The sequence below is a fragment of the Apium graveolens genome, chromosome 7 (genome assembly GCF_009905375.1).
Source record: "Apium graveolens cultivar Ventura chromosome 7, ASM990537v1, whole genome shotgun sequence".
In the NCBI taxonomy this organism is placed as follows: Eukaryota; Viridiplantae; Streptophyta; class Magnoliopsida; order Apiales; family Apiaceae; genus Apium; species Apium graveolens.
This window is the reverse complement of record NC_133653.1, coordinates 71,628,123-71,644,523: the sequence shown is the minus strand read 5'-3', so window position 1 is coordinate 71,644,523 and position 16,401 is coordinate 71,628,123. Positions and strand designations below refer to the sequence as shown.

The following is a 16,401-nucleotide window of genomic DNA, read 5'->3' as shown; positions in this document are numbered from 1 at the left end:
GTCCTCAAGCGTCACAGACTCAAAAGCAAATAAAAATATGCATGAATGCAATCTATATGAAAATGCAACGATCCCCCTTACTACAATTAACCAACCCAATTGTCACACCTCAACGAATGCAGTTAGACAACTAAAGATCAATAAACTCGTGCAACCGGACATACAGCCAGAAAAGTGGTGTGTGCAAATGCTTAACAGATATGCTTCGGAACTAGACCAATTACTATGACTAGACTATCCTCAAGGCAATCCTATGATTATACAAAGAATAAAAATTCTAGGCACAAAGTGATATACAACACTACAAGAACTCTAGAGCTTACTACGGAATCGTGCTTTTTATTTACAACTCAAATGCTTATTTGACCGTGCAATGAGTGAGGTCCACAAAAGACTTATACAATGGTATCCATGTAACGAGCGTTAGGTTAGCGGATCCCAGACTCTAAAAGCCTTAGGTCACTAGGCACAAAGTCCCCTAAGAACTTAATAACTCGAATACCAAAGAGCCCACTCTTGATCAATTATGCAAATTTTTTTTTTCATAACTTCTGAGCAAGTGCGTTTCGCTCCATCTTACTCAACCCTAGACTACTCGCAACATAAGCGAGCCGGCTACTAGCCATTTGACGCCTAGCCACAACTAGCAACAACTTCCATATTTTTTTTTCTCCAAAAATTTTTCTTTTTCATGTTTTTATCACTAAGAACCTATAATCGAATTCTAAGCATAATAAATAGATTGACCTTGAAAACAACCAAATCATAACAATAATCTAGCCCTTACGCATTCTTTAAGACTTAGTGGACTTACAATTGTTTCTAGCATGAATATCAACCTACACAACTTAATATCACTTTAATGCTATCACTACACTCGCATCAATATCACAATTCAGTCGATAAATCATTGCAAAAGGGATCATAGTAAATGCATGAGCTACATGACATTCATAAAAAAAAACTATATGGCATAAATTATGCAACTATATGAACTAAACTATCATGAATATGCAACTAAATAACACACACACAATATTCCTTAACTACCACCCCCAAACCAACAATCTTCACTGTCCTCAGTGAAAGTAGTAGAAAGGAACACAGGGTATACCTACTCGGAGTCATCATCATCATCACCCTCAGTGGGTGGAGTATCAGGCGGCGGGTATGCAGAGTCCTCACCAAAAACTGGCCACTGGATATCAGCTTCAAGGCCTCGAAAAGCAGTCCCTAATGCAAGGGTGAGCTCCTGAGCAAACCTGCTCTGCGTCTCATACATGGCATCCATCCGCCGTGAAAGCCTCCTATACTGGGCATCACCCATCCCAGCACCCTCCTGAACTCTCAAAGAACCAGCCTCACCACGCCCTGGCTTAGCCATAGTAGCACCTCGTGCTGGACGCCCTCCTGGAAGACGATAACCCAGCCCATGCTCCTCAGGCTCACCACCGGTCCACTCCTGCATCCCATTCAGAGTGCCAGAATCTATCGGAGCTGCTGGCAACTGCAACTGCTCATGAGCCGGCCAGTTCACTCCTACTGCTCGGCATAGCTTCGTAACCGTGGATGCATAAGGGATGTTCATATGCTTTGCTCCCCTCAAAAACTTCAGAATTCCTTGGTAGATAAACTCACCAAGGTCCACATAGTATTCCTCATTCAGAATTCCCCACAACAGCTGTGCTCTCTCAACTATGACCTCGTGTGCATGTGAAGAAGGCAAAATATTAGCACATATAAATGCATTCCATGCACGGGCATACCTGTTCATGGCGATCGCCGAAAAGTGACGATACTCATTATTGGCTGGACTGCGGTTCCAAACTGTGCCCAGTCGACAGAGAGTCGCACAAATCAAATCCAAGTCAAAATCCTCAGCAGTCTTTTCATTCCAGTTCTCCTCCTCGGGCTTCCTCTCTCGCTGTCCAATCACACGGCGAATCGCCGCAGGATGATAATCAACCGTCAGCCCACGGACTACATAAAACCCATTCTTTCCAGCCTTCGCGTTCGCGTAGAACTCGCGAACAACGCTCATCGATACTGCTTCGGGTGACTCACAAAAAGCTATCCACCCCTTCTCTGCAATCATGGGCAACAACTCACCATCCCTCCCTGATGGTAAAAACCCCCTCTCCTTCAGAATCGGCTTCCCCAACAGCCTAGTGTACTCCTCCTCCGCAGCTCTGTCAGTTAACCGAGGCCTTGCAGCAGTGCCCCTCGATGAATCAGCAGTAGGAACTGTGCTGCTGCTGTCAATAGTGCGTGCTCTCTTGGGTGCCATTGATTCGTGAATAGAAGTGTGTAAGAACTGATTTTTGATGTTTGTGAGAGGGTTTAAGTGTAGGAAGTTTTGTGGGAGATATGTAGGATAGGTGTATGTATATATAGGGTGTGGATTAGATTAGGGTTTGGGAATTAAGGGTTAAAATGATGGGGTAGTGGGGACAATTCGTGGGTTTATGGGCTAAAACTGTTTTTATGTTTTTGTTTGTTTTTTTTTTTCTGAACTGTAAAAATTTTCTGGAACTCGACCCCTGCGCGGCCGCTCAGCATTTCTGCGTGGGCGCGCAGCAAGCTGCGCGGCCGCTCAGCATAGCTGCGCGGGCGCGCAGAGGGTCTCTGGAATTTTTTTTTTTCAGCCCCTGTTTTCTGATTTTTTTGTGTTTTTGGATAGGTTATTAACTTCTAAGGGTTCCTGTAACAACAATTCATGGGTTGCCTCCCACGCAGCGCTTCTTTTTCGTCATTAGCTTGACATTCCGTACCTTTCTCAAGTAGTCAACAAAATGGCACTAACCACCTCTCGATTTTCCATGTCCCCATAGTAGTGCTTCAACCGCTGACCGTTAACCTTGAATGCTTGGTCCGAATCATTCTCAAAAATTGCCACCGCTCCATGTGGAAACACAGTTTTGACAATAAAAGGTCCAGACCACCTTGATTTCAACTTCCCAGGAAAAAGTCGGAGCCAAGAGTTGAATAAAAGAACTTGTTGCCCTGGCACAAATAACTTAGGATATAGCTTCCTATCGTGCCACCTCTTCACCTTTTCCTTATACATTTTGTTATTCTCGTACGCTTGAAGTCGAAATTCATCAAGTTCATTAAGCTGAAGCATTCTTTTCTTACCAGCTGCATCTAAATCCAGGTTCAATTTCTTCAATGCCCAGTAGGCCTTATGCTCAAGCTCCGCTGGTAGATGACATCCCTTACCGTACACCAACTGAAACGGTGACATCCCTAGTGGAGTTTTGTATGCTGTTCTGTAAGCCCAAACAGCTTCATCGAGCTTTAAAGACCAATCTTTCCTTGACGGACAAACAACCTTCTCTAGAATGCGCTTTATCTCTCTGTTAGACACTTCCGCTTGACCATTTGTTTGCGGATGATAGGCAGTAGCTACTCGATGATTCACATTATAACGCTGCATCATAGAAGTGAACTTACGGTTGCAAAAATGCGATCCTTCATCACTTATGATTACCCGAGGTGTTCCAAACCTTGTGAAAATTTGCTTATGAAGAAAATTTAGCACTACCTTTGCATCATTTGTCGGTAAAGCTTTAACTTCGACCCATTTTGAGACATAATCGACTGCCAGCAAGATGTACTGATTATTGCAAGACGCGATAAAAGGTCCCATGAAATCGATTCCCCACACATCAAAGACCTCGACTTCAAGCATCACATTTAATGGCATCTCATCCTTCCTTGACAAATTTCCCACTCTTTGGCAACGATCACACCTTAAAACAAACTGATGAGCATCCTTGAACAAAGTAGGCCAGAAAAAACCTGCTTGCAGAATACGAGCTGCCGTCTTCTCACCTCCATAGTGTCCACCATAAACCGTGGAATGGCAGTCTCGTAATATCCCCTCCGTCTCACAGAACGGGATACATCTCCTGATGATCTGGTCAGCTCCCTGTCTAAACAAATATGGTTCATCCCACATATACCACTTCACCTCATGCAGAAACTTCTTCTTTTGAGCGGATGTCAAATTAAGAGGCATTATATTGCTGACGAGATAGTTTACAATATCTGCAAACCATGGTTCTTCCTCCTGAATTGCAAACAACTGCTCATCCGGAAAAGATTCATTGATTAACGTCATATCTTGTGAAGTAGAATCGGGATTCTCCAACCTAGAGAGATGGTCAGCTACTTGATTCTCCGTACCTTTTCTATCTTTGATCTCTAACTCAAATTCCTGAAGTAAAAGCACCCAATGGATGAGTCTCGGCTTCGAATCCTTCTTAGAAACCAGATAGCGAATAGCTGCATGATCAGTGAATACTGTTACTTTCGTACCAAGCAGATAAGATCGAAATTTCTCAAAGCCAAAGACTATAGCCAAAAGCTCCTTCTCAGTAGTGGTGTAGTTCAATTGGGCCCCATTTAAAGTCTTACTCGCATAGTAGACCACATGGAAGATATTTTTCTTGCGCTGTCCCAGAACTGCACCTACCGCATAATCACTCGCATCACACATCATCTCAAATGGTTCTGTCCAATCTGGTGCTGTAATAACTGGTGCAGTGATCAAACTCTTCTTGAGAGTCTCGAATGCTGCCAAACATTCATCATCAAATTTGAAAGGCACATCTTTCTCAAGCAAATTGCACAACGGCTTAGATATCTTTGAGAAGTCCTTGATGAATCGCCGATAAAAACCCGCATGACCAAGAAAACTACGGATTCCTTTCACAGAATTGGGTGGGGGAAGATTTTCAATGACTCCCACCTTGGCCTTGTCCACCTCCAGACCCTTGCTAGAGACCTTATGCCCAAGGATAATGCCTTCACGCACCATAAAATGACATTTCTCCCAATTAAGCACCAAATTAGTTTCCACGCATCTTTTGAGTACGGCGCGCAGATTATTCAAACATTCATCATATGAGTGTCCAAAGACGGAGAAGTCATCCATGAACACTTCGACGTTATTTCCAATCATGTCAGAGAATATAGCCATCATACATCTCTAAAAGGTGGCCGGGGCGCCACATAACCCAAACGAAACTCTGTGAAAAGCAAATGTGCCAAATGGACAAGTGAAGGTAGTCTTTTCCTGATCCTCTGGTGCGATACAAATCTGATTATACCCGGAATAACCATCCAGAAGACAAAAATACTCATGTCCCGCCAATCTGTCAAGCATTTGATCAATAAATGGAAGAGGAAAGTGATCCTTCCTTGTGGCTTTGTTCAATTTCCTATAATCCATGCATACTCTCCATCCTGTAACTGTTCGAGTAGGGATGAGCTCATTCTTTTCATTTGCGACCACAGTGATACCTCCTTTCTTAGGTACACATTGTACGGGGCTCACCCACGAGCTGTCAGAAATAGGATAAATGATGCCTGCATCTAGCCATTTCAGAATTTTTTTCTTTACCACCTCCTTCATGATCGGGTTCAGTCTTCGCTGCTGTTCCACAGTTGGCTTACTACCTTCCTCTAACAGAATTTTATGCATACAATATGAAGGACTTATCCCCTTCATATCTGCTATGGTCCATCCTATAGCCGATTTGAATTCTCTCAAAATCCTTAAGAGCTTGTCTTCCTCACTACCTGAAAGGTCAGCTGAAATAATAACAGGTAACGTAGATGAATCACCTAAAAAAGCATACCTCAAGTGTTCAGATAATGGTTTGAGCTCCAAGGTAGGTGCTTCCTCTATTGATGGTTTGAGCTTCCCTTCAGCATTCTTAAGGTCAGAAGTACCAAGAGATTCAAATGGTATGTCCAGCTTTCGCTTCCATGGAGAAGCGTTCAGATATTGTAATTGCTCATTGCTATCTTCATCATCGCTGTCAAAATCCCCCAATAAGGCCTTTTCCAATGCATCAGACATTAGCATGTGATCGAGTTCCGAAGTAACCGCAGTATCAATCACATCCACTTTTAAGCACTCCTCATCTTCTGTAGGGAATTTCATTGCCTTGAATACATTGAAGGTCACATCCTGATCTTGGACCCGCATAGTAAGTTCACCTTTTTGCACATCTATCAAGGTACGACCAGTAGCCAAGAAAGGCCTTCCCAAGATTATGGGAATCTTCTTATCTTCCTCAAAATCCAGAATAACAAAATCTGCTGGAAAGAAGAGCTTATCCACCTTGACGAGCACATCCTCAACTATGCCCCTTGGGTAAGTAATGGAACGGTCCGCCAATTGTAGCGACATGTATGTGGGTTTTGGATCAGGCATATCCAGCTTTTTAAAGATCGACAACGGCATCAGATTAATACTTGCTCCCAAATCACAAAGGCACTTGTCAAAAGTTAGATTGCCAATGGTGCAAGGAATGGTGAAGCTTCCTGGATCTTTCAGTTTTGGCGGTAACTTTTACTGCAGAACAGCGCTGCATTCTTCCGTGAGAGCAACGGTTTCAAGGTCATCCAGTTTCACCTTCCTGGAAAGAATAGTCTTCATAAACTTCGCATAACTAGGCATTTGTTCCAAAGCCTCAGCGAAAGGTATATTGATGTGAAGTTTCTTGAACACCTCCAGAAACTTCCCAAACTGTCTATCCAGCTTTTGTTGCTGCAATCTCTTAGGAAAAGGTGATGGAGGATAGAGCTGTTTCTCCCCTGTATTAGCCTCAGGCAGAGTGTGTTCAACAGTAATCTTCCTTGGTTCCGCCGCTTTCTCCTTTTGCTTAGATTCTTCATCTCTAACTTCAGCTTCGACTTCTTTTGCCTTTTCAGCATCAGCTACTTTTCCAGACCTTAAGGTAATAGCCTTGACTTGCTCTTTAGCTTCCTTCCTGCCTGGTACTTCCGTGTCACTGGGAAGAGTGCCAGGTTGACGATTGAGCACTGTATTGGCTAATTGACCGATTTGATTTTCCAAGGTCTTGATAGAAACCGCCTGACTCTTGCACAACAGCTTTAGTTCCTCAAAATCAGCACTAGTAGGTGCAACTGCACTTCCCTGTTGAGGATATGATTGCCTTGTAGCATACTGTTGTGGTTGCTGGAATCCAGGTGGGTTAAACTGTTTACTCACTCCTTGCTGATATGGTGGCTGAATAGCATTCTGATTATTCCCCCAGCTGAAATTTGGATGATTTCTGTTATTAGGATGATAGGTCGCTGGCACAGGCTGCTGTTGTCGCTGATAATTATTCACATACTGAACTGATTCGTTGATAAGAGAACACTGATCCGTAGCATGAGAACCTGCACAAAGCTCACAAACCATAGCTATTTGATTAACTCCATATGTAGCCAGAGAATCAACCTTCATTGATAGCGCTTGGAGCTGGGCTGCAATAGCGGTGGCTGCATCAACTTCCAGAATACCTGCTACCTTGCCTGACGTCATCCTCTGAGTTGGGTTTTGATGCTCATTTGCAACCATCGTCTCTATAAGATTATACGCCTCAGTATAGCTTTTAGCCCATAAGGCTCCTCCAGCTGCTGCATCGAGCATGGGCCGAGATTGGGCCCCCAAACCATTATAAAAACCAGTGATCACCATCCAATCCGGCATTCCATGATGTGGACATTTTCTCAACATTTCCTTGTAGCGTTCCCAAGCCTCGCACATAGATTCTGTAGGTTGCTGCGCAAACTGAGTAAGAGCACTCCTCATAGCAGCAGTCTTTGCCATTGGATAAAACTTCACCAGAAACTTTTGCGCAAGATCTTGCCATGTAGTGATGGACCCAGCTGGTTCAGAATGTAACCAGTCTTTAGCCTTATCCCTCAGTGAGAAAGGGAAAAGCCTCAACTTGATAGCCTCATCAGTCACGCCATTATACTTAAAAGTGCTGCAGATCTCGACAAAATTTCTTATGTGCATGTTGGGGTCTTCAGTTGCCGCTCCTCCAAAAGAAACAGATTTCTGCACCATCTGAATAGTGCCCGGCTTGATTTCAAAGGTGTTAGCTTGAATAGCCGGATGAAGGATGCTTGACTGAATGTCATCAATTTTAGGCCGAGAAAAATCCATAAGAGCTGGATCAGCTTGAACAATACGATCTCCCATGTTTACTGGTTCTTTCTGCTCAGTTCCTGAATCCGAATCCTCAAAATCTAACTTCTCCGGAATATCAAGAACTTCGTCTGTCTCCTCAGCTGTATCTAAAGTCCTCTTGCGAGCACGAGAACGAGTTTGCATAAACGCTTGCTAAAGTACCTGAAACACAACCAAAAAGAGTAAGTAACTACTACGTCCTAATCACTGAGTCCTAATGACCAATGATGGTAAGTACATAAACTAAACAAATACGCCGAGTCCCCGGCAGCGGCGCCAAAAACTTGTTAGGGCGAAAACACGCACTAATATTCACGCAAGTATACGCGTTCGCAAGTAATATAGAATACTTTCTAGTTCATTCCCTCAGAGACTCAGACTAAATTATTGTCTAATTAAACTCACTCACCAATGTATGATTACTACTCAATGTTAAGATAATAACACTTAAAATTGTTGATTAAATATTAACTATGATGAACTACTTAATTAACCACTTAACTAACACTTCAAATTATCGATAATAAAACACTCATGAGATCACAACTTCATTATTACTTCCTTCTATAGCCATTGTTATTACCTTTAGCATGCGACAATGATGATATTAATCGAATAACACGAAACTGATAAAAGCCAACTTTCATTGTACTAATACCATTCTACCAAGCATCCACAATTAAGATAGAAGTTGAATAGTCATCAATTATGTTGAGTTCCTATATGTTTACAGAAATTGACAACACAACGATTTAAGCACAAGTTATCCCTTTTGATTACATAGGGCAAATAAAACTGTTAGAGTTACCCACTAATCATGCACAACGTACGTGAACCTATGCTAGCATGGCAAGTTCTAAATCTCAAGATCCACCGTCGCTTCACAAGAGATTAACACCCTATCTTATATGTTCGCGACGCACATAAGACGAATACGCACAACCAATACTAGATATCATGCAATCATCACACACTAAAGTATTAAACAATTAACTAAAGAATTCCATAATAAATCTGTTGCAACCCCATGATCACGATTAGCCCATAATAGAACTTATCGCCATCATGGGTTCATATGAAATCATGACAAACAAACACAAGAAAATAATAACTACACTAATTATATTAAAACAGAGTACGTCACAAGAGTAAATAAGTCAAAGCAAGAAAACTAGCATCCAACGTTACAACGAAACAAGAATCACAAGAATATATGCTTCCTCTTCGTTGTGGTGTGCTAAATCGGTCTTCTTCCTTATCTCCTTCGCTTCTTGCGTAAAACACAATCTAAAACATAATCTCCTTAATACTCTCTGTGAAAAACGTCTCAAATCTACCTATATAATAGTCTCATAAAACTCAGATTACATAGAAGTTGGAAGCCACACAGAAGTAGAAGTCAAAAATAATTCAGCTTTTTCCCCGACCTTGCGCGGCCGCTCAGCATTTCTGCGCGGGCACGCAGGCTGCTGCGCGGCCGCTCAGCATTGCTGCGTGGGCACGCAGGACCCTACTGGAAAAATTCCAAGCTTGCTCCGTTTCTTCGCCGTAATCTGCCCATTCCTTTCCTCTCGCAATGGTGAACACATGCCAAGGCTTATTCTTGATGATTCCTCCCCCGAAATGCAACTATTACCCTGAAATGCATAAACACTAGAAAAACGCATCAAATACACAAAATACTTGATTTCAAGACACCAATTTAAGCCATTTTAAGACATTCTAAGTGGTATAAAATGCCACTTATCAGCATGTAGTACTTGGTTGGATAGTATGAGTTGCTATTGCTCAATTGATATGATGAAAGTTGAGGAACTTCAGCTGCTGCTTAGGCTTTCTGAGCAACTTGTTCACCAAAAGCACCAATGCCCGTGAACCAGTCCATCTCTCCAAAATCCAGTTGTTCTTTCCGCAAAGTTTGTGAAACGAAATGTGAATTATGTTTGTTTTTCTAAAACAAGTGCACCGAGGGCAAATATGTTATAAAATACAAGACTCTGGATTTGTAAACACTTAAGAAAATACATCATATGTTTATCTTGTCAGAGGAATCAAAATCTGAGAAATGTAGCAAGTCATTAAACTCCCATGTTGGTGATGTGATACCGGAAGATTGTTGTGCAAGTGTTTTGGTTGCAGTTTGTTGTGCTTTCTTACTCAGCGGGGTGGCTCCAGCTGCGTTTTCTCAACCTCATCTGGGACTTTGGATTTCAGTGATACTCGGATTCATGTTGCTAAAAATCTCTGGTGATTTCAGAGATACACTGTATATGAGGATAATAGCAGTTAAAAATAGGCATTTCCTAATTTACCCTTATGATTTAACGTCCGTTAGATGAAACTTACGGAATGCAATCACGTGATAAAAAGTTAAAGAAGCGTCATGCAGGTGCCTATTATTAAAATTCAGCCAGTTTTATGCAAAAAATTATAACTGAGGCCATTTTCGTGCAGTTAAGTCTAACTTTAACTGCTCTAGTTTTTTTAGGAAAAAATAGTATGGGGGTAACATTATCAAGATTGGTTAATTGATAATAGTTGTTTTTCAAAGTTTTCCTTAATACACGTTATTTATTCGAAAAAGTCCACTAAATTGGGGCGAAGTAAATGAAGTAGTATAAATTGTATTATTATAACATACTAGTCTAAAACCCGTGTGATGCACGGATCGTACAGATCATTTTAAATTTTGTATAATTTTTTTAAAATTTTTAATTTTTTTCATTTAAAATTTTAAATGATATGACTTCAAGATAATTATATTGATATATATTATGTTCATAGTTTTTTTAGAACATCTAAACATATTTAAAGTAATAGCCTTGGTACCCGAGAAAAAAAATTACTATAGCGAGTTTATTATTTTTTTAGAGTAAAAATACAATATTTTCATTATGTTGGGATCTTAAAAGATATATTTTAGCAAGTTATTACTTAATCGATTAACTATAAGAGCAATTTGAAAAAGACAATATTACTAATTGAAATATATTGTTTAATTAATAATTAAATTTTAATTAAAAGTTAATATTTAATTCAGATTTATAGGATATAAATTATTCTTAATCTGATATTAATTTGATTTATCCCGGACAATGATTTATATTTTTTTAATTTTAACCCGAGGCCCATTACACCGACCAAATACAACTAATTATTTTTAATTTATTTTTAAATTTTTTTAGTTTGGATCTATAAGATAATTTTATGTTAGCCCGGGTAATTAGTATTAATGATTTTATTTTTTAGTTGGTCGAATTGTATTCTAATTTAATTTTGTGTTAGTTCGATCAATTGTATAATATATTTTTTCATGGATGAATAATATATATTATTTTGTTTATCTTTATTTAATAATATAATTTTTTTAGTCGGATCAATAATTTTTATTATTTATCTTAAATCGAGGCACCGTATATCAACCAAATTCTGTTAATTTATTTTGCTTAAATTTATTTTAGCCGAAAATATTAATTAGAATAATATAAAAAATGATATGAAATAGAATTTAAATTGGAGAAAAAGTTGACTTTAAAATTAATTATATTGGTATAGAGTTCGATATTAAATAGAATTTAAATTGATAGAGGGAGATGACTTCAATATCAATTGTAATTAAAATTAAAATTGACTGGCCGATCAACCGACCAATTAAAATTATAATAATTAAATAATTTTAGCAAGTACTGACCGATCAACTACCAAACTTTTAATATTTCGTCTATTTTTTTTATCGTAGGTAACCCGCAGCCGCTACCCTTCGGGTGCGCACTGGGTAAACCCTACGGGCTCACGCAATAGCATGTGAACCAAGATAAACCAAAGTAAATCGCATTTAGCGACAGGCTGGGACTCAGGAGGCATAATCATAAATTCTCCTCCCGTGGGATTCGAACCTGTGACCAAGAGGATAGTTATCCTCTCTTTAACCAGCCTAAACGATAGTTTCTCCTCCCGTGCGGGCATATTTCGTGTATTATAATATAGTATAGTATAGATTGATATATAATATTATCATTTTTTAATTAATCAAATTGTATAATTTTGTGTCGTCTTTTTAATTCCAAACATGACAGTTAATCGGGATTGTATATTTTCGTAATCTTATATTTTACTGTTGTATGCATAAAAAGATAATTGCAAATGTATGAAATTTTCGGATCTATTTATATACTCATTTTCAGAGCCGAAGAGCATCTTCAAGGGTATTAGGTAAATTTGTTAGCTAAGATTAACTAAAATTTTGTTGAACCTGTAAGAGATTATGCTCCAGTGATGATGTTAGCTGTATTCATTAGATATATCCGGAATATTATTTTATTTTTAATTTTAAATATACAATTAAAATAAATTTAAGCTAATTATATTCAATACAACTTAAAATAAAACATTTATTTAAATCAAAATATTTAATAACGATATTTTTATTTTTTTTATATTTAGTAAATGTTTTAAAGTAAATATTATAAAATAAAAATTTATTACAATTATAAGTATAATAAAATTAATATATAGAAACATTATTTACAAATATATAAAAATTATAAGTGAAGCATAGTTTATTATAATATAATATTAGAATTTTTAAAATAAGTATTAAAGTTACATATATTAAATATAAAATAAGAGTTTTAAAGCATATGTTTTAAATAAGTATTAAAGTTACATATATTAAATATAAAATAAGAGTTTTAAAGCATATGTTTTAAATAATATAAATATATATATGTATCAATGAGTTTAGGTTTAAATTAGGTAGAGAGATGTTTAAATTAGTCGGCAGCAGAAAGGGTGACGTGGATCTTTTAGCTAATGGCTACAGGACGGTATAGAAGATATGTAAAAATTTTGCTAACAGGTGTTAGGTTGGAGGGATACTTTTTTTAGCTAAGAGCAAGTCCAACAATTTATAAATATAATAAAATATGATGTTCTAGTGATTTAAGACATGATTTTTGCATAATAACTCCAACAATATGCCCCTATTATTACTATAATATTATATTTGAATTACAATTGGAGGGAAAAGAAAAGATTGAGAGAGAAAAGATATGTAAAAAGAGAGGGAAATAATTTTTTATTGATATAAATTAAATAAGGCATGTTTAGTGATGCCTAAAAATGAGGCATTTGATAAATGTCCACCACTAAGACATTGTTGGAGCACTCATTTAAGCAAAATGACTTAAATTCTAGTCTAAGACATGAGTTTAGGGCACTCTTGCTCTAATATATATATATATATATATGATACTGTCATATAGATTATTAGCTTAATCGATGCATCCCGTTGGAGATACTCTAACTCTTACTATCATTTTTTACATGACGAGTATCCAACTTAAAATTGAAATTTTTTGATTGAATTCAAATTCAAAATCATATGTGGTATTGGACTCGGCTCGGTTACATGCCCGACTTTGATTCAAAATCCAAAATTTTATTTCACGCGGCATCCGGGGGACCTGTTGGCATAAATACAGGTTGGTACCAATTTATAACTCCCTCAAAAATTCAAACTCACTCTCATTTCTCTGTAGGATACAATGGCGCTTCTCCCAACAGGATTCAAAGAAAGATTAGAACAAATGGAGCTCTGTAGAATTCAACGTCTCTCTCTCCTCCGGGTCTCATCTCAACTCCTTCTATCTATATTTATATCACATATAACATTTTAATCTTACTATTAAGTGATGCAAGTACATATATACATTATCATCAGGCTGAAAAGGAACTTCAATTCACCAAATCTCAAGTGTTAGCTTCCAAAATTTCTTCAATTAAATTAGCCGATCATCGGTGTTTGAATCTCCAACAACAGATTGCTTCTAAGCATTTCGTTATTTCGTCGCTGAAGTCTCGAATTGATCTCCTCGATTCCGAATATACAGAGGTTTCGCAAAAATTCAGGTTGTTTTTGTTGTTTTGTATTTATCGATTTAGCTGTTTCTCGTAATGAGCGTAGTACATTGTTATAGTGTAGTTGTTAGTTGAGATGTACTGATTGAATTTATTTTGTTTAAATATTCATTTTGTCGAAAACTAGGGTTTTGAAGAGTGAGGTCCAGGAGCTGGAGGAGTTGGAAAGAGAGAAGGAGAGGTATTTTGCTTCTGAATTGAAGGAAATGGAGGGTTTTAAAGCGGAAGTGGAGAAGTTTGCTGATCAAAGTAGAAAGGAGGTGCAGGAACTTAGGAATCAGGCGGAACAGGTCTGTTAGAATGACATTTTAGCTATATTGTAAGTTTATTGAAATGTGATGTTTGGTCAATTGTGATTGCTTGTTCTATTACGGTTTTGTTGATTTAAAGTTTTTGTAAGTTTTGATCGAGTGATTTGTTGTATATGATGTTATAAGATTGTTCTGACCGTATCTAAAAGCTAGTAAAACGGATGTTATATAGACATAGTACTATGGAGTAAACCGTACCGTATTGTGTGAGTTGATGTTTTTGTTATTTGAAGAGTAGGCTTAGGTTCGTTAAGTGTAGGCAAACAGAACTGATTGTGTAGATGTAGATGCTTGTTGTCGAAATGTGGATGAAAGCTGCCAAACAGTTTTACTTCTGAATTTCTGTCTGGGGTAGAAGAAGCCTTATTTAAATTTAGTGTGTGCTTCTTTCTGTCTTTTACTGTGTAATGATTTTGATAGTCTGTAAAAATGATTTGATTGAATATGTTAATAAATTAAGTCAAATTAGTTCTAGGAGGATTTTTGTAATGGAAGAAGGCCACAGGGTCAACAGTAATGAGATGTGTGTTGAGATGTATGTTTTGTATGGTCAGTTGGTGGTAATTCTATGGTTCTGAAGATTTTGAAGTAAATGGAAAATATCTTCACTCCATTGGCTAAATGGGATGATGTCGGAATTATAGAACCTGATGGATAGACTATGGAGTATGGACAGACTCCAAGATTATCCTGGGACCTAAATAGGATAATGCACTACCTAATTTAGCTTCAATATTTGTTAAAAGGCCACAGGGATGATAAGAGGCTGTGCAACCTTGATTACGCTTTTTAGTATGCTATTTATATTGCAAGTATATTTCTATTTGAAATGTAAATGGGCTTCATTTGATATTTGTTGACCACAATAAGCTTATTCATTTTAGTATCCTCATCCTTATATAATGCAACTTTCAGCTCAAGTCGAGCTTTGTGAAACTTCAAGGCAACATTGGGTGCTCCAATGATTTTGAGTTAGCTGCAGCTGAGATAAGAAAATCCAAACTTCTAGCTGAGAAAGAGAATTTGAGTTGTAGGTTGGCATCCAGTTATCAAATAAGAGCACAACTACAGAAGCAACTTCAGAGTATACTGATGACCCAAAGTCAAGCAGGAAAGAAAATTACTCAGTCCTCATAAACAAGATGTTTCATACCGTAAACTCAAAGTATTAGGAGTGGATTCTTCTCGACACAAATTGTGGGATTACTCATAGCCTATTTGTTAACTTTGCCACATAGAAACTGTCATAGGCATGTCATGTTGATTAGTAAACAAGTTGTGTACCTCCTACTGGATAAAAAATTGACCTTTTTTGCGATGGCTCAAAACTATGGATTAAACTTTTATGATTAGTTCAGTTGAGGGTGAGTATGTTGTTTCATTTGTTTATACATGCATTTTCAGTTTGCAGTTTTCCTGTAATATAAATAACCCAGTGTTTTTGTGTGTTGAGATTACTGCTGTGGCCTATCTGGATTTCAGTGTTTTAAGTGTGGTGGAAAAGGACCTCGTCCAATAGATATGAGCAAGAGAATTCGTTGGAAGGAACTTATAGGTTATTTTACTACATCTTCTGTTTGTGAAATAAGATGCCTATAACAAGAACAGCCTCAATCTATTTTAATTATCCAGTATATTGACATTACAAAGTTAAGGCTGTGTCTCTAGATTTGCATATGGTAATTGGTAAATATGTTTGAAAGGTTGTACTTGGGGATCAATGGTGAAATGAGCAGAAGTGGATATCCATTTCGGTATAGTTATCAAATTTTATAACTAGAAAATGGGTGGTATTTAGTATACAAAATTATTTATTCATGTCAAAATCATTCCCAAAAACAAGCTTTCACCACATTCTTATCGACTTCTTGATCGATTATGAAAAAATTGATGTGCAGATTATTTAGAAAGATATGTTTCTGGAATAATTACAAGTAGATCTTATAATCATAATATTTAATTCGACTCCAAATATATTTACGGTACTCTGCAAGTGAGCATATTGGATATATGTTTCTATATTCTAGAATCTCTATATTCTGGAATCTGGATAGTTTTTTATACCATAAAATCGTAATGGCTACTTTATCGGGTCTTTAAGTAAATGGGTCGGATTACCGCTGAGTAAGAAGATGGACGAGTTTCGAAGAACGTGTCTCCGAAGCCTACGGC

General features: G+C 37.8%; 1 protein-coding gene and 1 non-coding gene across 2 annotated transcripts; both read left to right on the top strand.

Moving 5' to 3' along the window:
* Positions 1-7,511: 7,511 nt before the first annotated feature.
* On the top strand, positions 7,512-7,618 carry LOC141675551 (small nucleolar RNA R71). Its single transcript, XR_012556198.1, has one exon. It is a non-coding gene; the product is annotated as a small nucleolar RNA R71 (small nucleolar RNA).
* A 5,824-nt stretch (positions 7,619-13,442) lies between these two features.
* On the top strand, positions 13,443-15,781 carry LOC141672491 (uncharacterized). The gene is made up of 4 exons (XM_074479108.1): positions 13,443-13,626; positions 13,722-13,909; positions 14,046-14,208; positions 15,145-15,781. The coding sequence occupies exons 1-4, from the start codon at positions 13,546-13,548 to the stop codon at positions 15,364-15,366; spliced, it is 654 nt and encodes a 217-aa protein (XP_074335209.1). The 5' UTR covers positions 13,443-13,545; the 3' UTR covers positions 15,367-15,781.
* Positions 15,782-16,401: the final 620 nt, after the last annotated feature.

What these genes read in the sequence shown, in the direction of transcription:
- LOC141672491 (XM_074479108.1), top strand. Translation starts at nt 13,546, where the DNA reads ATGGCGCTTCTCCCAACAGGATTCAAAGAAAGATTAGAACAAATGGAG. An exon ending in AACGTCTCTCTCTCCTCCGG is followed by an intron (nt 13,627 to 13,721) that starts GTCTCATCTCAA and finishes CATTATCATCAG; the next exon opens with GCTGAAAAGGAACTTCAATT. An exon ending in GAGGTTTCGCAAAAATTCAG is followed by an intron (nt 13,910 to 14,045) that starts GTTGTTTTTGTT and finishes GTCGAAAACTAG; the next exon opens with GGTTTTGAAGAGTGAGGTCC.